The 24,224-nt window shown below is 42.3% G+C and overlaps 1 protein-coding gene across 1 annotated transcript in view; it reads right to left on the bottom strand.

The window, feature by feature from the left end:
* Nucleotides 1-24,224, bottom strand: part of zmat4a (zinc finger, matrin-type 4a) — a 153,837-nt gene that overhangs the window by 68,412 nt on the left and 61,201 nt on the right. Inside the window, exon 3 of the mRNA XM_056279595.1 lies at nucleotides 11,522-11,611. Within this exon, the coding sequence (XP_056135570.1) occupies nucleotides 11,522-11,611 (90 nt within the window). The remainder of the gene's footprint in view (nucleotides 1-11,521; nucleotides 11,612-24,224) is intronic.

Below are 24,224 nucleotides of genomic sequence, written 5' to 3'. Positions count from 1 at the left end.
ATAACTAAAATTAAATGCTTGCTAAACTAACAGAGTTATAGATGCACTTCCTTCTCAAGATTTTGTGCACGCTAAATTTTTAATGTGGCCTCACCATTAAGTATGACCAGCTGCTTCATGCATTACAGTACTCAATAGATTTACAGTAGGTTTAAATAGAATATGGTCTGAGTCACTCATGACCAGGTTTCTTGATGTTTGATAGTGGTGAAATAGGCTCAACGTCAGGTTTCTTTGCCGACAGAGCCCTGAAAATAAAATAAAGCACACCTGGGCAAGTGTTAATTTACCTGGTCTGACATCTAATGTAACAAGATAGATTATAAAATAAAACATTATAATGCTGTCCTAGTTGCAGGATTATTAAAAAAAACTATCCTTTTTGCGCTTTGAAATGCTCTTTGTAGACATTTTTTAAGCTTCTTTGGATCCTGTGGTTAATTTTAGAAATGGTTCAATACCTTAAGATGTAACTCTGGGCTACTGCTTTAATTCTTCTGATTTGTGCCTTTAGTGAGGTAGTTTAGCCTTTGCTGAGAATGACAGCCTGCGTTCCTCACAAAGCAGTGCTTCACATTCATCTGCGTCTTGCAAAGCTCTGAGAACATTTAAGATGTGGGACCGCTTTTAGAAGAGAATGGAAGAGCAAATACAAGCTTTTGTTGGTGGAGGGGGAGTTACGGGAAGCTGCAAGACATGTTTTCAATTAATTGCATTCACAGGAATGATTAATACTTTAATTTTTGAAAAATATTTTCTTTAACATAAAGCAACCAAACCCTAAGCATTAATTTACACAGTATACAGAATAAGTTCCTGCACACTTTTACTGCTGCTCGGCAGATGTGACGGCTGAATTCACCCTTTTTCATTCAAGTATTTTATTCAAGACCATCTAAATGAGCAAGCTCAACTACAAAATCAGAGTTGTGGATAAACAAATGACATTACTGAACATAAACAAAAATGTCATGTTCCTCATATTTTAACACATACTGGAACCTCTATGAGTTCACATCTACTGGGGACATATAGTAGGAGGGATTAAAATTTTACAAAAAAATTGGACTTAAAACATTTTTGTTAAATAATATGATTATACTTCACATAATATTTATTTCTATGTCCTTCAGACGTCTCAAGAGGTGATTAAAAACACATCAGTTATAGTCTTTTTGTCTTCATCCTGGTCATTGTGGCAGCAAAATAATTCACCTCATTAATTTTTCAAGAGGGCTAGCTATTCTTTTTTTTGCCATTTTCCGCCTTTATTAGATAGCGATAGTGAGACGACATGCAGCATAGGGCTTGGGCCGGATTCGAACCCAGGCCGCTGCAGCAAGGACTGAGCCTTACGTAGTATGCGCTCTACCAGGTGAGCCACCGAGGCGCCCCAAGGATAGCTATTATGCCAGTATTTGTAGGTTTTCAAACTTTTTGTACCTTACTTTGTCTTTAAGACTCGAGTAACATCTACTCTATGTCTATGAAATAGCATTTAAGGTGGCTGTGCATTGTTGTATTCACAATCCTGGCCATAAAGACGCAAAGGATAAGCATTCACCAACAGATTATCTGTCAGAGATCTGCGATAAGGAAACAAGGGGTGAGAAATCTGAGAAGAGCTCTGACTGATTATGTCTGTGATCTGTGATGTCTGAACTTTTCTAGAGTTGGTCAGGTCTACAGGCCCACGCCACCGATACAGGCCTGTGTTTGTATTCTGTGTGCATGTACACACACAGTTCAATATCACTTAATATTGGAACAAACCCAATACAGCACATAAGCACACATGAACAGAAAAGATATCATCAAATAAAATACTAAATACTGGGGGCATCCAGGTGGCGTATAACGGTCTATTCTGTTGCCTACCACCACGGCGATCGCCAGTTCGAATCCCCGTGTTACCTCTGGCTTGGTCGGGCGTCCCAACACAATTGGCCGTGTCTGCAGGTGGGATGCCAGATGTGGCTATGTGTCCTGGTCACTGCACTAGCGCCTTCTCTGGTCGGTCGGTCGGCGCCTGTTCGGGGGAAGGGGGAACTGGGGGGAATAGCGAGATCCTTCCACGTACTACGTCCTCCTGGTGAAACTCCTCAATGTCAGGTGAAAAGAAGCGGCTGGCAACTCCACATGGATTGGAGGAGGTATATGGTAGTGGAGAAGCGACTGGGATGGCTTGGAAGAGTGGGGTAATAGGTCAAGTACAACTGGGGGAAAAAGGGGGGGGATACAATAAATAAATAAATAAACTGACTGGAAAGCTCAACGTGTGAGACATATAAGAGGAAACTGAGCAAATTCATATTGGGAATACACAGACTGTGGGGCAAATTTGTTCAACCTATCCTTGGCATGTATTTTCCGCTGTGCATGCTATCGCTGTGGTTTACTGTGCATATTTATTGGGTGGTAAAAGCTACGACAGCAACCGACCAAATTACTTCTCTGCCAAAAAGGTTGGTGTCGTTCATAAAAAATATATGTAAATTGCATTTGGATTACTTTTTGCAAGATATCTTATCCGGAGACACACCGTCATCTAATTCCTCCTGCCCGAGTCTGAGTTCAGAGGGATGGACTCTATGCTGCTGTGGTGTCTCCTCCTGTACTTGTGTTGTGTGATGTGTCCTGTCTGCATGCTGATGGAGGTGCAGGGGACAAAGCAGCAGTGGAGGGGGAAGGAGGCTGAGGGTGGCTCATGATATCAGGCACTAATGTGCCATTCAGGCAAAGCACTATTGGTGCTAATGGGTGGAAAAAGAAAGCCTTTCAATGCAATATGCTGAGTCCGATAAGAATCAGAACGATCTGTTCCCTGGGCTCCCTGTGTGTAAAGTGACAAGGATGTGAATATTAAAGAGGAACTGTCATGGTATTGTTAACAAATTGCATTTTCTGATGCTATATCAGTGCAAGGACTAACCGTGTCCACACATTGCTACACAAAATAACTGCGGCATAAGTCTTGTACACCATTTTACAATCGTCACTGTTAAATCTGCAGTGTCTTCAAAATCCATTACTTTAGTCACTTACCCATAACTGTTAGGTTTGATAAAATGGCGCTTCCATCTTAATGAAGTTCTGTGACCATGTGAGCAGTTCTCCATGGGAGCAGGTTACCACAGTTTACTGGCATGACTACCAGTGTGCACAGTTGTCAGATGTCATCAGCTCAACCAGGTCCAGACGCAGGGCCATGCTGGGCACTACACACTCCAGCAGCCCCCAGGCGTCGGCTGCATGTATTTTTAGATGGTGCCACCTTATAGCCACAGCCTGGTCGCATCACATCTGTGTGGCTTGAATCTAAACCTCCCCATCCAGGGCAATGTGCCCTTTAACTGAAGGCCTAAGGTCAGTCAGCACAGAAACACAGATTAATTTTGACTCTAGAAAGCAAAAAGAACCAAGTGATGAGTGGATGTATGTTGGTTTTATTTATAAGTTTGGTCTGTTTAAATGTATATATGCTGTAACAGGTTCAAGTGTTACACAGAATTGTGAATCATATGGGTCACCATATGATTCATGTATGATAATCTAACCTCCATTTCTAAAACGCATAACTGTGCTATGGAAAATTCAACCACGGTACAGTATACAGTTTATTTATTGTCTAACAACAAGCTCTGTTAAGAGGCTGTGGACACTAACATCCCGGCGGGTAAGTAAATAAACATAAAAGACTATCTAAGGTCACACACACACACACACACACACACACACACTCCACACACACTCCATGACAAAAGACTCCTCTGTCCCTCCAAGGGTGTATAGTACCCACAAGGTTGATTTAATCTAAACAGGAGTGGGACTCAGAGGGGACGTTTTATCAGCTCAAAACTCCTCCTTGGGCACTAACTGTAATTGGTTTCGCATTGAGTTACGGGGCCAAAGTGCTGAGAAAAAAATTAACTATCCTTTGGGGCTCGTGTGGCTATTCCCAAACTGATGTTGCTTCTTGATTTGTGCAAAACAGATGGACAGGGCCGCATGTATGCAGCCAGATGTGGTCTCCTTGTTGTTAAAAAGCTGCTGGATGGCATCTTGTTACAGCCGCCCCGTCTCTCACGTTGTACTATATGTTCTACCAAGCCACAATGAAGTTGAGTTTGGGTAATGTTAATTGCTGCATAGATAAACAACAAAATTGGAAGGCGATAATGGGGTAAGCCAGTCTGGCTATTTTATTATTTTGAGATCAGTGTTTTAAGGACAGATATGAGCAAGACATGCAAACCAATTCTGCAGAAAATCCGTGGAGCTAGTCCATTGAAAATACATTTGAGGTTATAATGTGTATTCATTATCACCACCAGGCGGATCGCCTGGAGGGGATTATGCATTTGGTTGTGTGTGTGTGTGTGTGTGTGTGTGCCTGCAGCTAATCTTGCAAACTACTGGATTTATCAGCCTAAAAATGTTTTTTTGCACAGTTGAAATACTTTTATTATGATAATCTTGGGGAATTTCACACAATATCAATATATAACACACATCACAATATCTGCTTACATGCAAAAATACCACATTTAAGAATCCAATTTGAGGTTCCTCACATTTAACTGTTTCATAATGTTAAGTATAATATCAAATGAAAAATTAGCTTTCAAATATCCATCCATCCATTATACGAATCACTTATCCTGCTCTCAGGGATGCTGGGGCCTATCCCAGCAGTCATTGGGCAGCAGGCGGGGAGACACCCTGGAGAGGCAGCCAGACCATCACATAGGGCTGATACACACACACACACAAACACACACATTCATACCTAGAGGCAATTTAGTATGGCCAATTCACCTGACCTACATGTCTTTGGACTGTGGGAGAAAGCTGGAGCTCCTGGAGAAAACCCACACTGACACGGGGAGAATGAGCAAACTCCACACACAGGATGACTCAGGCCAACCCCCCCCCCCCCCCCCCCCAGGTTGGACTTCCCCGGGGCTCAAACCCTGAACCTTCTTGCTGTGAGAGGACTGCACTAACCACTGCTCCACCGTGCCGCCCCAGTTAGTTTAGTGGTTTTCAAATAATACTCCCTTAAATATTACGGTCAGGAAGATAACAAAAAAGTCAGTGATGGTCTGGCGGCCTGTCCAGGGTGTCTCCCCACCTGCCGCCCAATGACTGCTGGGATAGGCTCCAGCATCCCTGCAACCCTGACAGCAGGATAACCGGTTTTGATAATGGATGGATGGATGGGTGGATGGATATTACAGACCTCATTTTGTGAGAAATTTTGGGTAGTAGATTATCGTAATTATAAATTTAGAAGAAAAAAAGTGTATCACGATATGACAATCATGACATTTGGAGCTCAACACTCTAAAGACAGTGGAGATGGATGTGGACTTCAGAAAGTACCCAGCCCCACCCGCCCCCTTCAACCTGTGTGGCTCCCCAGTCAACACTGTGGAATCCTTCCGCTTCCTGGGCACCATCATCACCCAGGACTTCAAGTGGGAGCTGAACATCAGCTCCCTCACCAAGAAGACACAACAGAGGATGTACTCCCTGTGGCAGCTGAAAAAGTTCAACCTGCCAAACCCAATGATGGTGCACTTTTACACCGCCATCACTGAGTCCATCCTCACCTCCTCCATCACTATATGCTATGCTGCTGCCACTGCCAAGGACAAGGGCAGACTGCAGCATATCATTCGCTCTGCTGAGAGGGTGATTGGCTTCAACCTGCTGTCCCCCAGGACCGGTATGCCTTCAGGACACTGAGGCGAGGAGGAAAGATTTTGGCCGACCCTTCCCACCCAGGCCAAGGTCTCTTCAAAACACTGCCCTCTGGCAAGAGGCTAAGCTCTATAAAAACCAGAACCTCACGCCACAAGAACAGCTTCTTCCCTACAGCAATAGGCCTCTCCAATGAGCCCCCAGACACCCACAGTCTCTGACACTGACCCCCACTCATCCTATTCTATCTTCCCTACTGTGCTCTCTGTACATGGACACCTTGCATAAAACCTGCACCACCCTGTAAATAATTCTTATTCTGTACACAACTTCTTCAAATTCTCATTTAACTTTTTGTTGATACAGCTCCTGCCACCCAGTGCCGGGCATCAGGGGCTGCCATGTGGTCTCACTTGTTTCATCTCTGAACCAGTGTTGATTGCACCTCACTTTTATTTTGGTTTCATTTTATCTTGTATATATATATTTTTATTTTATTTGTTATTGTCCCCTGCTTTTTCTCCTTAATTGTACTTGGCCAATTACCCTATTTTCTGAGCTCTCCCGATCGCTGCTCCACCCCCTCTGCTGATCTGGGGAGGGCTGCAGACTACCACATGCTTTCTCCGATACATGTGGAGTCGCCAGCCGCTCCTTTTTACCTGACAGTGAGGAGTTTCACCAGAGGGTGACGTAGCACATGGGAGGATCATGCTATTTCCCCCAGTTTCCTCTCCGAACAGGCGCCCGAACAACCAGAGGAGGCGCTAGCGTGTCGACCAGGACATATACCTACATACGGCTTTCCACTCGCAGACACGGCCAGTTGTGTCTGTAGGGATGGCCAACCAAGCCAAAGGCAACACGGGGATTCGAACAGGCAATCCCTGTGTTGGTAGGTAATCAAATAGACTGCTACACTACCCAGATGCCCTTTATTATTGTTTTTAACATTTATTTTCATTATTTACTGTTAATCTTTCCCTCTTGCACCAACTTACCAAGACACATTCCTTGTATGTTCTTGTATTTGGCAATAAGTATGATTCTGATTCTGATTACAATACTGGGATTTCACCCCAATACAATACCACTGACAGGCGATGAGTGCTAATATTGAATTATTGCCCTGCTCCACTAAAAACTCTAGAAATACATCCTAAGTATAATAATATACTATGATTTCAATTATAAGATAAAACCTTAAAGATCAACGAGAGAATATTTTTCCACCATCCTGTTTTAACATTATTTGGTTTATTCAAATCTGGGCAAACTCAAAACTTCATGTTCATTATTGTCAGAAACTGTTATACTTGGGAAGTAACCTGTAAATCAACCATTTTCCATAATGAGGCCCTTAAGTAGATGACACAAACCACCAAACTCTCCTTTCTGAATAAATTGGTTATGAAAGTGAGTCTTTTATAAAGGATGAAAATCCCCTGATACTGATGCTGTAGCATGGACCGTTCTCTTGAGAGCACCGCACAACTGATGCTACCACATCCCCACAACCACCACAAAGCCTATGCAGACTCCAGCAGACAGCAATACACAGAATAGTAAGGGCTTTGATCGTGAGAGCAGCAGAAAAGGTAGCATAGGCCACAGAGAGAAAATAAAATAGACTTGCCTCTATCTATTCTCATTTTGGAAATGTGTACTTCGTCAAAAGTGTTGGTTGTGCTGTGAAATAATAATAATAAATACAATACTAATCTGCCAATCAAGGACTGCCTGCTGCAGCAGCTGATAAAACCTTCTGGCACATTTCTCAGACTTCTGTGGTGTCCCACCCATCCCCCCACCCCCACCCCCACCCCCATGTTTAAATCAAGATGTATTCATCGCTGAAATCTGAGAAAGGAGGTTACCCTGTCAATCAATCATTAGATCCTTTAAATTTCCATTGAATACAGAATGTGTTTCCTTGATTCAATTTGCATGTGTCAGAGTTTCTTTCAGGCCTTCATGTCCAATCCAGAACAATAAGGGATGTTTTTGTTTATTTGCTCATCTTTCTTTCTTTCTTTCTTTCTTTCTTTCTTTCTTTCTTTCTTTCTTTTTTTCTTTCTTGCCTTCTTTTTTTTTTTTAAATTTATTTCTGATTTTTCCCCTTTTTTTCTCCCAATTTAGTGGCCAATTGATCCCTATTTTAATTCAAACACCCACCCTCGTATTGCATGCGTTCGCCAACTGCATCTCTCCGGCCGGCAGTCTCGAAGGAAAGCGCCTCCCCACTTTCGTGACAAGGCGAATCCAAGCCGAACCACTGTTTTTCCGACACACACAGAGACGCATTCACATGACGAACACAAGCCGACTCCGCCCCCCTCCCGAAGACAGCGTTGCCAATGATTGCTGCTTCATCGAGTCCGGCCATAGTCGGATCTGACGAGACCGGGGCGCGAACCCCAGTCCCCAGTGGGCAACTGCATCGACACCAAGCCGATGCTTAGACCGCTACGCCACCGCGGACTCTTTTCTTGCCTTCTTGAGTTACGTGGCCATGCAAAAAAAAAAAATCAGTCAACAAATCTAGAAATCAAATTTGATAGGTTTGTTATCACATACAATAGCACCGTTACATCACACTTACAGACTGTTGAAGCCACTTCATCCTACAAAGCACCAAGACCATTGAACTACACAGGTGATTGAAGCATGTACACTACATGGCCAAAAGTATGTGGACACACCGTCTAATGATGGATTAGGTTATTTCAGCCACACCCATTGCTGCTAGATGCATAAATCAAGCATACAGCTATGCAGTCTCCATAGACAAACATTGGCAGTAGAATGGGTTGTACTGAAGAGCTCAGTGACTTTCAACTTGTCTCTGTTATAAGATGCCACCTTTCCAACATGTCAGTTGGTCACATTTCTGCCCTGCTAGATATGTCCCGGTCAACTGTATGTCTGTTATTATGAAGTGGAAACGTCTTTGAGCAACAACAGCTCAGTCATGAAATGGTAGGTCACACAAGACCACAGAACGGGACTGCCAAGTGCTGAAGCATGTAAAAATCATCTGTCCTTGGTTCAACACTCACTACCAAGTCCCAAACTGCCTCTGGAAGCAACATCAGCATAAGAACTGTTCATCTGGAGCTTCATGAAATGGGTTTCCATGGCCGAGCAGCCACACACAAGCCTAATATCACCATATGCATTGCCAAACGTGGGTCGGAGTGATGTAAATCACACTGCCATTAGACTCTGGAGCAGTGGAAACATTTTCTCTGGAGTGATGAATCACGCTTCACTATCTGGCCATCTGATGGACCAATCTGGGTTTGGAGGATGAGGAGAACTGCCTCTGCCTGATGCATAATACCAAGTGTAAATTTTAGTGGAGGAGGAATAACGGTCTGGGGATGTTTTTCATGGTTTGGGCTTGGCCCCTTAATTCCATTGAAGAGAAAACAAAACAAAACGGAGGGGCAGATGAGGAACAGATTTGAGGGAAAATGGAAAATGTGCAGGTGGGGGGGGGGGGGGAGTGGCGCAACAGTGAATGTGAGAATAGGTGATGTGGGAGAAAGACAGAAAATGGTAGTGTCCCTTGATGAGTCCTTATCTGGTGCAGGAGTGGCGATTTCCAGACCGATAACTGGCACACTCACAGTAATCACAGCTGAGACCGCGGCCCCCTCACCACTCCATACTACTATCCACACTTACAATGTCAGCTGATCCACTGCCACCATTTCACTCTCAACTCTGCCCTGACAGAGCTGAAATCAAAGTGTTACCAAAGTGAAAATGCCATCCATCGTCACCATAGGGAATTTGATTAGAAGCCGTAATGTATATTAACCATACAAAGCAGACTTCCCATGATCTACGAGACAGTGAAACAATTGTATATGCTCCTGTAGAAGTAACGAGTCAGTTGGATTTCAAATTCCTTCTTGAGAAATCACGTTTCATTCCCTAATTTCTGGTGAGGTACTGCTTCACCTGCAGTCCTATAACAAGTTCCACTGATCAGAAACAGGGCTTTTACCAGTGAGTTGTAAACTGCTCCAAAGTTTATTTTCACTGCAAACACAGCAAGCATCGAATGCTTTAAATTGAGTGTTTGCAGTTGTCACCTCATCTGCCAGTGTCAAAGTTTCGTGAGAACGGAACAAATAAGCTGTTGTTTGCAGGATAGTACACGGGTGAACGCTAACACCAGGCTCCGCCCACAGGTCGCCCTATCATAATTTTATTGGTTGAAAGTATGTTGACAGCCCACTTCGTCTTTGCCCTTTTTTAACCAACTTTTATGCTTGAATTTCTCCAAACCGCCTTTAACTTGATGAGATGGAGGTCTGGCTATGTGAGATTATGTTGGAAGCCACAACATAGCAAAGTAGCGTAAGCTACATCGGCTAGCATCCTGTTCTACCATGTTGTCTCCATCAGATATAATGACAATAATAATAATAATAACAACAATAATAATAATAATAGCTTTATCTGAAGAGCACTTTTCTAAAACAATGTGTTTTTAAGGCAAAAAAATACTTTACATTAATTATGTTTCGCGTATGCAAAGTGGTTGCCACAAGAGGTACAAACTCTTCATGTTTCCACCATATTGCACATAAGGCACAAACTCTTCATGTTTCCACCATATTGTCATATATACATCACTGGATGCAAGCTAGGGTCACTGCCTGTGTAGTGCCCCCATGGCTCATGTGGGTATTGCACCTTGTGGACTTTGTTAATGTTGGAGGACATGTAAAAAGGTACACATTATTAGTCATTCAATTACATCATAAACGTTTTGGCCTAGGGATGAGGAGAACAAATCGCAAAACATTATAATATCTCAGTTGAAAGTTGAATGATTCGCAAAACTTTATGGGATGAGTAGTTCATTCCCTGTGAAGACATCAAGTACACAGTCTTGTAACTTCGTCTTTTTTTCTGTTTTTAAATTTTCATTTTGATTGGAATCAATTGTTATAAGGGACACGATTCATCTTGTAGATAGCTGTATCGATTCAAGCCTCAAAAGTCTTTATATAAAGGATTTTCTGAAATGTCAACAGAAAAAAATGATTGATAAATTTACTTCCAGATCCCGGGCTGCTGAAGAAGCGGGCAATAACATTTCAGCTCTACACCACAGTGACTCCCAATGCCAGTTAAAGGAGCCTTTTAGCTTTAATACTGTTGCACCTTGCGGTAAAACTAACCACAAAATCACAACGTAGACACATGAAATCTTAATCTTGTAAACACGTGTTCACGTTTTTTGCTGGAAAAGGGGAATGGCAGTCATGTTGCATGCTGGTAAAAGCTGCTGCACGCAATGAATCCACTCGCTTAGGTGAGAGTGGAGGAGGATGCATACATACATCACCATCCAAACACACATCGACCAGGGGACTGACAGCACACATACTGTAATTGCCTCTGTCAAACAAGTTGTGTTTTTCAGGTTTGCATATAGGGGAGTGGTATGGATTGGATATCTCACACCGTCTTGCTTTTTTTTTTTGACTCACTAAAAAGGTTTCACTGCCATCCCATCACTATACCCTGACATGTCACATTGTTCATCCATCTATAAATGTGGCAGTGCTGTTCATCTATTTGTTATTATGTCATTAGGACAGCAAGAGATGACAGAGACACAGCGGTGAGAATAGTAGGAAAGTCCATTAAGAGGGAAAGGTTTCCACCTCCGACTGACAGCTGTGAATGGATTTGTGCACGCTCCCTGGAGATTATTGTGAAAGCGTGAGAGTAACACATAGGATGGAGTGCAAGATTTATAACTCACAATGTTGTGCTACAGTACACTCACATTGTCTGTTCTGAGCTTCTTGGCCGGGTAGCCACCATCCACGGGGTGCAACATGTAATACAGTCGTACTTTGTTGGCGTGTTTCCGACTCTGGAGAAAAAGAAAAGGAGAATTGGAAAAGAGAATTGTTAGTAAATTAACATTAGATAAGAGCATGCTTAACATTACAAAGTCTGCAACATCACTTTCGGGGTTTAAAAGGAAGTCTGCACTCAAAAACAATGTGAGGCTCAGTAACTAGAGCACCATACAGTCTCATAGACGGTGGTGATGGGGATTTGCATGGTCAAGCTAACTCCATGTACACAGACTAAATCGTTCTCTGTTAGCACTGCCTAAGGATAATGCATCAGATGATGTCACATACTTAGGAAGTAAAAGCATAGGCAACATGAGAGAGAGAGAGAGAGAGAGAGAGAGAGAGAGAGAGAGAGAGAGAGAGAGAGAGAGAGAGAGAGAGAGAGAGAGAGAGAGAGAGAGAGAGAGAGAGAGAGAGAGAGAGAGAGAGTGAGAGTGAGTGAGTTCGGGTGTATTAAGGGGTGTAGTAACTAAGCAACAGCTCTCTGAACAGGAAAACACAGTTTTCTCTGTAAATATGAGTTGCACCAAAGCAGTCCAAGTTAAAAAAAAAACCAAAAAAAACCAACCAATATAAACTGTCTTGATGCATGCTCAATAATTCAGGTAACGGAATCCCAGTAAATTCAGTCAGTTCATTTGGACAAAAAAAATTGGTGGGAGAAACGTTTCATCTCCCATCTAAGTGACTTCGTCAGTCTCAACTGACTGCAGGTATCCCCAACCTTATAAACAATACAGTTGTATAAGGACCGAAACTGGCGATCTAACACACATTTCATGTGCAAATGTTGTGACTATTAATTAGCATTACAATGTCCATGTTTACTATTCTCAGAGTAACTGTACTGTTTATAAGGTTGGGAATACCCGCAGTCAGCTGAGACTAATGAAGTCACTTAGATGAGCGTATGAGATGTAAAGATAGAACTTAGATGTAGTTTCTCCCACTAAACCTTGTTTCCAGATGAACTCATTCAAGTTTCTGGGACAATATAGACCATCAGTACTTCCTGGATGTGCACATTATGAGTGTTGAAATTTCCCTCTAATTGAGAAATATGTCTGCTGGGGTTTTCTATTCCTCATGAAACCCAGATGCGGATTAAATCTGTGGGGATCTGGCAAGACAAATGCTCTATAGAAATCCACTAGACATTGGGAGAAAAAATAATCACTGCACATGGTGGCTACCTGACACCGAATTCATCCCATAATTAGAGCTCGCTTTATTGTGGGTGGAAGCCAGAGCCTTACCCCAAATCCTATCAAAGTCAAACAGCCATGACAGAAGAGCTGCGATTGTGGAAGGAGGTGGGGTTACTCATTTAATTTCCATGAAAATAATCCCATTTTGACCACGCAAGCTTTAGAAAAATCTGAAACTACCAGAGATGGATTTTTAAAAGAAGGCGGCAGATGGGGAGGGACTGTAGTCATGTGTCGACAGGTGTGACTGGCAGCGAGCTGAGTTACCGTCACTGTGTCTTGCGGGGAGGAGAAAGATAAGAATGTGTTTATTGTTACAAGATACTCTGCAGCGATGCAGTGGACGAGTGCCCAGTGCGTCAGATAGACAGACAGATAAACAGACAAGACAGACAAACAAAACAGACAGACAGACAGCTCCCAGGTTCTTCCCAGATGGACATGACAGAGAAACACATCTTGTCTGTTCAGGAGGAAAAATCGGGGCTGGAGGAATCCATGCATTTCAGCTGTCTGGTTTTAAGGCAGGGGATGTTGCAACCTGAGCTCAATTTCTGCCTTGAAGAAACTAGCAGGCCTGCAAGGCGTGAATATTACCAGGCAAATCATTCATCTGATTGTTGCATTTTTTATTGTATAGAAATCATGGTCTTTTCTGATACCATGTTTCAATCATCAGGTGTCTGCTGTGTGAGATGTACCTGGATTTTCTCAACCATCTGCAATGAATGGCAAATAGTGCTAGATGATATAGAAAAATATTATTATCATGATAACCAAAGGGAATTTTACATGATATCTATAAATGTCACAGTGTCTGCTGACATGCAGCAAAACAGGGAGGCGGGATTTGCTTCTGTATAAATGAAGGTTGGTGTACAGATGTCACAGTGTTGAAGAAATCATGCAGCCCTCACTTAGAGAATATTTTATTGACTGAAAACCATTTTATTCACCATGGGAGTTTTCATCATTTGTTCTGATTGGGGTCCATATTCTACCACAGGCCTGTGTTAGTGAGGCGTTAAACCACCTAGCTGACCAGATAGTATACATGGAGCAGAAATATCCAGATTCCCTTCTCATTATCCTTGGGGATTTTAACAGAGCAAACCTAGCCACAAACTGCCAAAATATAGACAGCATACTAAGTGTCCCACTAGGGACAAAAACACTCTGGATCATTGCTACACAATATTAAAGGATGCCTATCGCTCTGTCCCCTGTGCAGCCTTGGGAATCTTTGATCACTGTCTGGTTCATCTTCTCTCAACCTACAAGCAGAAACTAAAATCTGCCTGGGGTTAAAACTGTGAGGAGATGGACCAACGAGTCAAAACTGGAGCTTCGGGCCTGCTTTAACTGCACTGATTGGAGTGCTTTTGAGGCTGCTTCTACAGAGCTGAGCAAATTTACTGATACTGTGACATCTCACATCAGCTTTTGAGAAGACGCGTGTGGCCACCAAAACTTTCTGCAACTTCAATAACAATAAGCCCTGGTTCTCAGCTAAACTCAGGCAGCGTCATCAGGCCAAAGAGGGGGCCTTCAGGAGTGGAGACAGGATCCTGTACAGTTAAATCAGAAAGACACTGACAAAGGGGGTCAGAGTAGCCAAAAGAGGCTACACTGAAAAGCTGAGAAACAGGTTTTCAGCTAACGATCCTGTGTCTGTGTGGAGAGGCCTGCAGGACATCACCAACTACAGAATACTCTCCCCCCACACTGTAAAGAACCATCAACAAGTTGACGACTTAAATGTGTTTTACTGCAGGTTTGACCAGCCCATTTTCATACCCCTCACACGCTCCATCTCAGGCGTTACACAACCAACTGCACCCACTGCCATCACCTCTCCTCTCCCCACTGACTCTCGACCGGCACTGACGGTCTGTGAGGAGGATGTGTATTAGCTTTTCCAGGGACAGAAGTTCAGGAAGGCACCAGGACAAAATGGCATGTCACCCTCCTGTCTGAAAGTTTGCACAGACCAGCTGGCCCCCATCTTCACACAGATCTTCAGCAAATCACTGGAGCTGTGTGAAGTCCCCTCCTGCTTCAAATGCTTCACTATCATCCCAGTCCCCAAGAAACCCTCTATCACTGGACTGAATGACTACAGGCCCATTGCCCTGACATCTGTGGTCATTAAGTTCTTCAAGAGACTGGTGTTGACCTACCTGAAGGACATTGCAGGCCCCCTCCTGTATCCTCTGCAGTTTGCCTATCAGACAAAGAGGTCAGTGGATGATGCAGTCAACGTGGGACTGCACTACATCCTGCAACACCTCAACTCCCCAGGGACATATAAGCAAGGATCCAGTTCATGGACTTCAGCTAGGCATTCAACATCATCATCCCAGAAGTCCTACTCACCAAACTCACCCAGCTCACTGTCAGGGGATAACAAACTTTCTGACAGACAGGAGGCAGCAGGTGAGGCTGGGGAAAATCACATCCAGCACCCGGAAAATCAGCACTGGTGCCCCCCAGGGACGTGTGCTCTCCCCTCTGCTCTTCTCCCTCTACACAAATGACAGCATCTGTTAAACTCCTGAAGTTTGCAGATGACACAATGATCATCGGCCTCACCAGAGATGGTGACAAGTCTGCATACAGACAGGAGGTTAAATAGCTGGCCCTCTGGAGCAGTCATAACAACCTGGAGCTGAACACGCTCAAAACTGTGGAGATGACAGTGGACTTCAGGGGGAGCCAACCCCCCCCCCCCCCAACCACCACCACCATACTTAACAGCACAGTGTCTGCTGTGGAAACCTTCAGGTTTCTGGGATCCACAATCTCCCAGGACCTAAGGTAGGCATCAAACACAGTTACAATCATCAAAAAAGCCCAGCAGAGGATGTACTTTCTGTGCCAGCTCAGGAAGTTCAACCTGCCTCAGGAGCTGCTGATTCAGTTCTACATTGCAATCATCCAGTCTGTCTTCTGCACATCCATCACCGTCTGGTTTGGCTTGGCCACCAAACAGGAGAGGAAGAGGCTACAATGGACAGTCAGGACTGCAGAGGAAATTATTGGTGCCAACCTGCCCTCCATTCAGGACTTACACATCTCCAGAGTCTGGAAACAGGCAGACAACATCACTGCAGACCCATCACACCCTGGTCACAACCTGTTCCAACTCCTCCCCTCTGTTAGGTGCTACAAAGCACTGTACACCAAAACAACCTGACACTAGAACAGTTTCTTTCTGCAGGCCGCCACTCTGATGAACACTTAAAACAGTCATACAGTGTCAGAAACAATCTCATGTAATATACCTGTAACACTGAACATCCATTGTACCTATATATACTAGATTATATATATTACTAAATACTAAAATTTTTATAAATATATCATATGGTTTAAACAGCATTTAACATATCATCATTGTCAAAAATAAATCTAAGCACACTGTATATTCTGTATATTGTACATGCATATTCGGTCATGTCCACCTTATTCATGTATATAAAGTAATCTGTTAACATTTATTCCTGCATCTTTACACTCTGTGTTACACTATTGTCTTCCTGTTACAAAGGCATTGTTTTTTATATAATATACTTTATATACATATATATAGTATATATGTGTGTGTGTGTGTGTGTGTGTGTGTGTGTGTGTGTGTGTGTGTGTGTGTGTGTGTGTGTGTGTGTGTATCTGTACATAGTTAAATGTTTATGTTTACCTAGTTGTCTTTGTTTTAGCTGCATGCCTATTCTGTGTTACATGGAGAGGAATGGAGGAGCCGGAGTCAAATTCCCTGTATGTGTAGGCCTAAACATACTTGGCCAAATAAAACGGATTCTGATTCTGATTCTGAAATACCATGTTTAAGAATCCAACCGAGGTTGATCACAGTGAACTGTTTGGTAAAGTATAATATCAAACTGAAACTAGTTTTCAAATACTCCCTCAAATAATGCAGACCTCATTTTGTGAGAGATAGATAGATAGATAGATAGATAGATAGATAGATAGATAGATAGATAGATAGATAGATAGATAGATAGATAGATAGATAGATAGATAGATAGACAGACAGACAGACAGATTCTTCATTGTCCCTCTTGAGGAAATTTGTTATCACATCTTGTACATTAAAATAAAAGTTTACATCCATATTATGTACATCTATACAGCCATATACTCACACAGTAATACAATATATAACACAGTCTTATCAAACATACTGTTAACTATTATTTTGGTCTGTTAACATTAGGGAAAGCCAATTCAGTGACACTGCTAACATGATGGGCTAACTAAAACACAAAAAAGGTTTTTTTTTGTGCATTTTTTATTTTTATTTTCATAGCCTAAACTATATATGGTAGTCATGGGAACCAGAGTGCAGATTTCATCTGTTTTGTGTGTGTTTTTGCCCTGCGTACGTACACCTTTACTCACACTACACTCCTGGGAATGTGAACCATCTCTCCTTTTGGTTTTTGTTCCATTCAAGCTAATAAAAACTAGAGAACCAAACAGCATAAGTAACTACCCGATGGTGAGAGACAACCTTGAAGGGGTACACAAGGGGTCCCAGCCCTGTTTGTTCTGACCTAATACTCATGCTTAGCAGATGAAATGATTCATACCAGTATTACTAGTCGGAAAAGCCATGGGGCAAATTGTCAACAGATTGCATTGAAGAAAAAAATCACTTTTATTTTCTTGTAGTTTACCTCAGTGATTTTGTGTTGCTTTAGGACAAGGCGGTTATTTCATTAGGATAACATGTTTCTATTCAAACCAGCTTCAGCCATTTCCCATGCTCGGTGTTCATTATTCATCGGAGTAAATTGCATCTGGCCAGATATTTTTATCTGTGAATCACCATCTTGGTTTTGCTACTCTTCATATCAATGAGGTGAGTAAAGATTTCCAAAATTATGCTGCTCAGCCCTGCAGACATCAACTTCTAGTTTGTTAATTTGAGTGAATGCTGGCCAACAAAAATCATTAAAATGACCCCCCCCCTCCACAAAAGTTTATTTCCGCAGGCTGTCATTCAAATGAACGCTTAACACTGTCAAATAAATCCAACCATTTTGTGTATACTGTACTGTACATTGTACGCATATTGGTAAGCTCTGTCATGTCCATCTACCTCAAGCATGTATGTAAGTAACCTGCAAACACCTATTTCAGCATCTCTGATATATTCTCTGCACCATTGTACTTTATCTCCTCTTATTTCACCTGTACAAGTCAATCCTTGTGTACGTATATATCTGAAGATTGTTGGATTGTAGTGTTGTTATTCTATGTTAAGTACACTGAGAGAGCCATAAAACCAGAGTCAAATTCCATGTATGTGCAAACATACATGACCAATAAACATTATTCTGATTCTGAAAACATGCCAGCAGAACTTCATTTTGACTGAAGACTAATTGTATTTAGTTACAATAAACTGCTATAGTTTTAACTAGTTAAAATGCAGTTGTGATGTATTGCTGTAGTTATAATTGATTGTATAGGCTGGTTTGAAAGACATTCATAACTGTCAGATGATTGCTTTTGCATAAGCCTGTTTTGAGAGAGAGAGAGAAGAGAAGAGAAGAGAAGAGAAGAGAAGAGAAGAGAAGAGAAGAGAAGAGAAGAGAAGAGAAGAAGAAGGACATTTTAGCTGATTGTTTCTACAGTGGTTCATTTCTCCACTTTTGAACATTTTATGAAGGTATGTATTTTTGAGGGCCTTACACCACCGGCTGTAGTTTGTGCAGTCTCCCTCCCTCCATTCATATTGCATCAACACGGCTAAACCTGTGCAGCTGCATCTTCCAAAAACTACATGTCAAAATGCCAGAGTCTTTAGAGCGAGTCAATCGGGCTCAACACATCAGGGAATGTGCAGAGTATAATTAAACTTTTCCTCGTGTGCTGAAAGCAGATTGCATGATTGCTGTGATGAGCAATGCACCTCCCCTCATCCTTCGTCTTTCCCTCCGTACACCTGCTCGCTTCTCCCCTCTACAAGTTTGCAAACTGTGTAAATGCAAACACATACCTGCAGTATGCGTTGTTGTAACTGCAGACTGGAGAAGTTGTAAACATGGAATGTAGCATCGTTTCTGTAATATGTATTCAAGTGCAAGATTAAGAATGTTGTGTACCTTTTATGCAACTGTAATTTCGTGCATTTAGAAACACTTCTAAAATGTCTGAATCCCTTTGTGGGCTCAGGTTAAAACAAATAAGTGTGCAGATGTTTTTGTTGGTCTCGAGGCAAATCCCAGAACACAAGTTCGAAGTTATTCTAAGTGTTCTTCAATATTGTGTTATTTTCTCTATGTAGAATATTCTACACTCTGTAATAGTAAGTAGTGCACTAGTACAGCGACCAGGACCCATATCCACATCCCGGCTTCCCACCTGCAGACTCGGCCAATTGTAGGGACGCCCAACCAAGCCGGAGGTAACACGGAGATTGGATCCGGCGATCCCCGTGTTGGTGGACAATGCAATAGACCGCTACGCTACCCGGACACCCTGTTGATAATCCTTTTTGAGAGAAATAGCACATAATATGTACATGAACGATGCCTGCTACTTGTGTACCTCCCTGAGGAAAGTGGTTGGAGAAACCAGAGTTAAATACACTGTATAATGCACTATACAAACCGATCAGTGAGACACAGTGTCCACTTTAACTATACCAATGGATAGAAGGTACCATGCTGATGGTAGCCTATGGGTAATGATATTTCAGCACACTGCAGGTTTACAGCTACAAAGGCCATGGAGGCGCCAGAGGGCAAAATGCATGGATTCGTTTCTGCTTGGGCAGTATGGCCGAACGGCTGCAATGACGATACTGACCACTGACTGGAGATGTAGGGGAAAAACAAAAAAAAAAGCAATGATCTAGGGACCTCTCTGAGACTCGTGCTTGTATGGCAATGACCCTGAGAGCACGCTTGACATGATCAGGATTGAAGAAAAGAAATCTATATTGCGTTACTGGCACATCAGTGAGCTGATCAACGCATGTGTGAGCAAACAACAACAGTCCTTCGCCCACACCAGCTCTATTCATTGGCATCTCACCAGACTTTAACTCGACTGAGAAAAAAGTAGTTAAAACAAGATAATTTAGTTTAAGTGCTGATCAAAGTAATACCAAATAATCTCTTCCTTCACAAAATAGGAAGTTTATCCTCACAGGGATAAACAGCACCCCGTCAAATGCATGCATAAACGCTAGGAGCTCTTTTCAATCTTTGCCCCTAAACGAATCAAAGCTGAAGAAAAAAACAAAAAAAAAAACCCAAGGGATTTGCCTTTTCATGGGACTAACCCAGGAAATATCATTACTGCCATCTCTATTCATCACAGCACATGAACTCCATCATATCGAGCCCCGTTATGAAACCTTGCATGTGACGTAGCTCGGTACTTCCTTGACCGGAACGGGACAGGGGCTGTGTGCATTAGTGCATTTCCAAGTGTTTTCAGGTTTAGCCTACTCCAGTGGTTCTGCAGAGCTGGCAGTCCATATGAGCTCTTTAACCACAAAATCCAGATAAAGCACTCTGAGTACAGGTCGGGTCAACTAAACACCCAAGACTTGCGAGACAAAGGCTGAACTGTCTCTTCTCATATTGGTTGAGGTGTTACTGTTTTCAACAGACTCAAACTCCATTTTATAGTTTGGTGATTAATGATCATTGCCACCATCGATAATTACATTTGACGGTCAGTCACAATCGCTTTCGGTTTGTACTTTGAGCGATGAGCAACGTATCGTAGCAACGGTCGCTGCACCAATCGCTGAGACTTGCATTCCATTGAACTTTGACCTCATTGTGACATGGTGGCACAGTGGTTAGCACGGTCGCCTCAAAGCAAGAAGGTCCTGGGTTCGAGCCCCGGGGTAGACCAACCTTGCATGCAGTTTGCATGTTCTGCCCGTGTCTGCGTGGGTTTCCTCCCACAGTCCAAAGACATGTAGGTCAGGTGAACGAGCATTACTAAATTGTCCCTAGGTGTGAATGTGTGTGTGTGTGTGTGTGTGTGTGTGTGTGTATATATCAGCCCTGTGATGGACGGCGGTCTATCCATGGCGTCTCTCAGCCTGCTGCCCAATGACTGCTGGGATAGGCTCCAGTATCCTCGCAGCCCTGAATAAGGATAAGCGGTTTGGATCATGGATGAATGAATGACCTCATCGTTGGCTCAGTTGTAATGACAACACTAAAGTTCTGACAACAACATGACATATCATTATAGTTCAGAAAGTTTATTTCAATCATCACATCATCTGCTTGTCAAAGATTCAGTTGCATTAAACACTGTTAGTGTTCCCATGCCTGTGTGCTGAACAGTCATACATATTTTAGACAAAAGAATTATCCTCTGTTATAAACAGATGATGTCATGAAGCCCGCATATGTACAAACACAGCACATTTATCTCCTGGTTTTCCACCTCCTTGTTTTGAAAGCAAATGACTAAACTTTGGCGATGTGGTCTGTTATTGTTCATGTTGATATACTTTTTTTTAGCTACAGTGTCCAAAATCAAAGAGGGGCAGGGATGGATGTTGGTGATATTGCGGCGACGCGGATCAGACAATCATAAATCAGCAAATTATAAACTGGCCTTTAATAGTCCTTCATTACGTTTAATGCAAAAGTTTTCATCCGTAGTGGACCTTTTTTTGGGGGGGGGGGCACACCACAGTCCATACTCAGACATGCATCATCCCATGAATCATTTCCTATTTACATGTAAAACGGCAAAGCTGTCACGTGGCTTTGTGAGGGTATTACTTCATGTTTATTCAGGAGGACCTTCAACGGTGTCAGGCTTCCAGCGGAGAATACATGGTGCTTATCCAATTTTTCCAGGAGGAGGTTATTCAATTCAGAGGAAGAGAATAGAAGACTCAGATAGGACTTATGCAAAATGATAGATCTGTTCCCTCACATTATTGGCTTATAACACGTCACCTTTTTGATAAATGTCTATTTGCAAACCAAGTTGTGGGTAAACAGACGTTCATGTACAGTGCAGACAGTAACTGAGTGCTAAATGTAGACTTGTGTGACTGAAACCACATGAAGCTAACTGACTTGCAGTACATCATTAAAGTGGTATCTGTTTAAAATTGTAAAAAGGAACTCTATTAGCTTTCAAAAATTGCTTTAACACTGTCCATCCATGGCTTTTCCTGCTCCAGCTCTCATTCCCATTCAGGTTTTCACCATCACTCTAAACTGCTGGTTCCCTGGAACCAATCAGACGCATGCTGCATCACAACGAAACATGAGATCAGACTTATCTTGTCTTACATTACATGCATAACATGAAGCAATAAACCTCAACTGCACCAATTTTGACTCCAATGAGCACTGTCAGAGTAGTTGAGAAGTTTTCTAGCATCAAATGGGCTCTCAATTTCTAAAAAAGAAAATATATTTGCGATGTTTCCATTTGCTTTTGCACAAGCTTGTGTTCACCGTTTAAGCCATATCATCTGTTTATATATGCATTAAATGCACCTCACAAATGTGGGGTTTCTCTAGTTTCAATGCTTATGTGGCAAGACAGTTTGTAAACTCTACATGTACTCTACATCAACCATACAGTATACTTGAAAGGAGTTATTCCACTTTTTATCAAATAACTAATTTGAAGCATGGCTGAATAACAATGATAATAATAGTGATGGTGCCAATTCCTGCAAGACTGCTGCACGATAATTAGAAATCCCTAATTATGATATTTTAATACACAAAATAAAGCTCATAAGCAGGGACTTTTTTCTTTTTTATATAAAATGCAGCTGTGATGGCAGTTCCATTTATTTTCATCTATTTGTTTCTCTGTTGAACATATATTGGTCATGTTGCAATTCATTACCTTATCATGACTGTGAAAATTGAGCTAAAGTGTTCATGACGGTGGGAGCTCCTGCAAACACCCTTTGGCAATATCATAAAACATGTTTACAAGTCTTCAAATCAAACTCAAATCATTATTTGAAAATGTGAGGTTTATATTTGAAGGATTGTGAACTAGCCCTACCATACACATGTTGTTGTTGACACAAAAACCCATTCGATTCACTTTCCCCTGTTTTCCTTCCATATTTATTGTCACCTATGAATGCTATTGATTATTGATTTTACTTTTCCCCTCCAATTCAAGAGGAGATGTAGACTACAAGGGAGGAGAAATGTTATGTTAAATTGTCCCTAGGAGTGGATGTGTGGGCCCTGTGATGGACTGGCGGCATATCTAGGGTGTCTCCCTGCCTACCGCCCAATGACTGCTGGGATAGGCGCCAGCATCCCGCAACCCCAATTGGGATAAGCAGCTTGGATAATGGATGGACGGAGAAATGTTATCATAGGACCTTGTTAGGCCATAAGAGGACTTTGAGAAAAGGACAATAGGAGAAAAGTACAATATTTTGAAAGATGGCTCAGAATATTTTGAAGAGTGTATTTCCACAACATGATCTCAATGCAATTTCCCATGTGTGTCACTTTGGTTGGCCTCAGAGAGGCGATTTGGAGAGGGATCCGACACCATGCAGCTCCAGCTGTCAGCTGAACAAATAGCTGGTGTGCATGATGTCATGCAAAGGGACCGCTTGGTCCAATCCACTACGCTATGAGAAAATTACAGACTTAGACCTTTAGCTTGGACTGAAATTATGGAGACATGATTAGATTGTTTTTCTCTTTTAGACAGCTCTAATAGTATTCTGTGTTGGAAGAGGGGACAAGGGCAGGTAGCTTTGCTTATGATGCGTGGGGGGTCTCAGTATAAGAACCACAGCTGTGTTATTATCTCAAAAGAAGATTCTGGGAAAGACAACTTGTTTTATCAAGCACCACAATGCAAAAAACAAAAAAAAAACAAAACAAATTGTTCATCTTCCACCATCCAAGTCTATTTCATGTTCTTGAAAGAATTTGAAACAAAGAATTCAGATTATCACTCAGAGGGGTCAGTTGCGAATGGCAAGGTATGAAGGCTGCCATACCTGGAAATCAGGTTTTTTTTTAAATAAATAAATAAAAATAGGAAACTAATTTCCCTTGAATTGCCTTAAAATCGATCATTTGTGCTCAACAAATCTTCCCTGGCTACCCTATTAATATTGCACATTTTGAGTGTTTGCATGTGTGTGTTTGTGACCGCGTTACATATTAGTAATGCATTAAGGGGCTTTCTGACACAATGCGACCAAGGCACCGCTGCGCTATGGAACCAATTATGTCCAATGGCGTGCGCTGCACCACGATGGCATTTCGCTGCACAGTGCGCCCAACAAGTACCCGCACAGCCAATAGAAATGAGGCAGCCAGCCAGGACAGCAAAATGGAGGAAAAGTCAATATCATATGTGTCGGAATTACCTGAAGTGGACAAGTCAACTCAGGTCA

This window comes from Lampris incognitus, chromosome 1 (assembly GCF_029633865.1).
Source record: "Lampris incognitus isolate fLamInc1 chromosome 1, fLamInc1.hap2, whole genome shotgun sequence".
NCBI lineage: Eukaryota > Metazoa > Chordata > Actinopteri > Lampriformes > Lampridae > Lampris > Lampris incognitus.
Note: the sequence above shows the minus strand (reverse complement) of the source record. Positions and strands in the feature narration are given on the sequence as shown.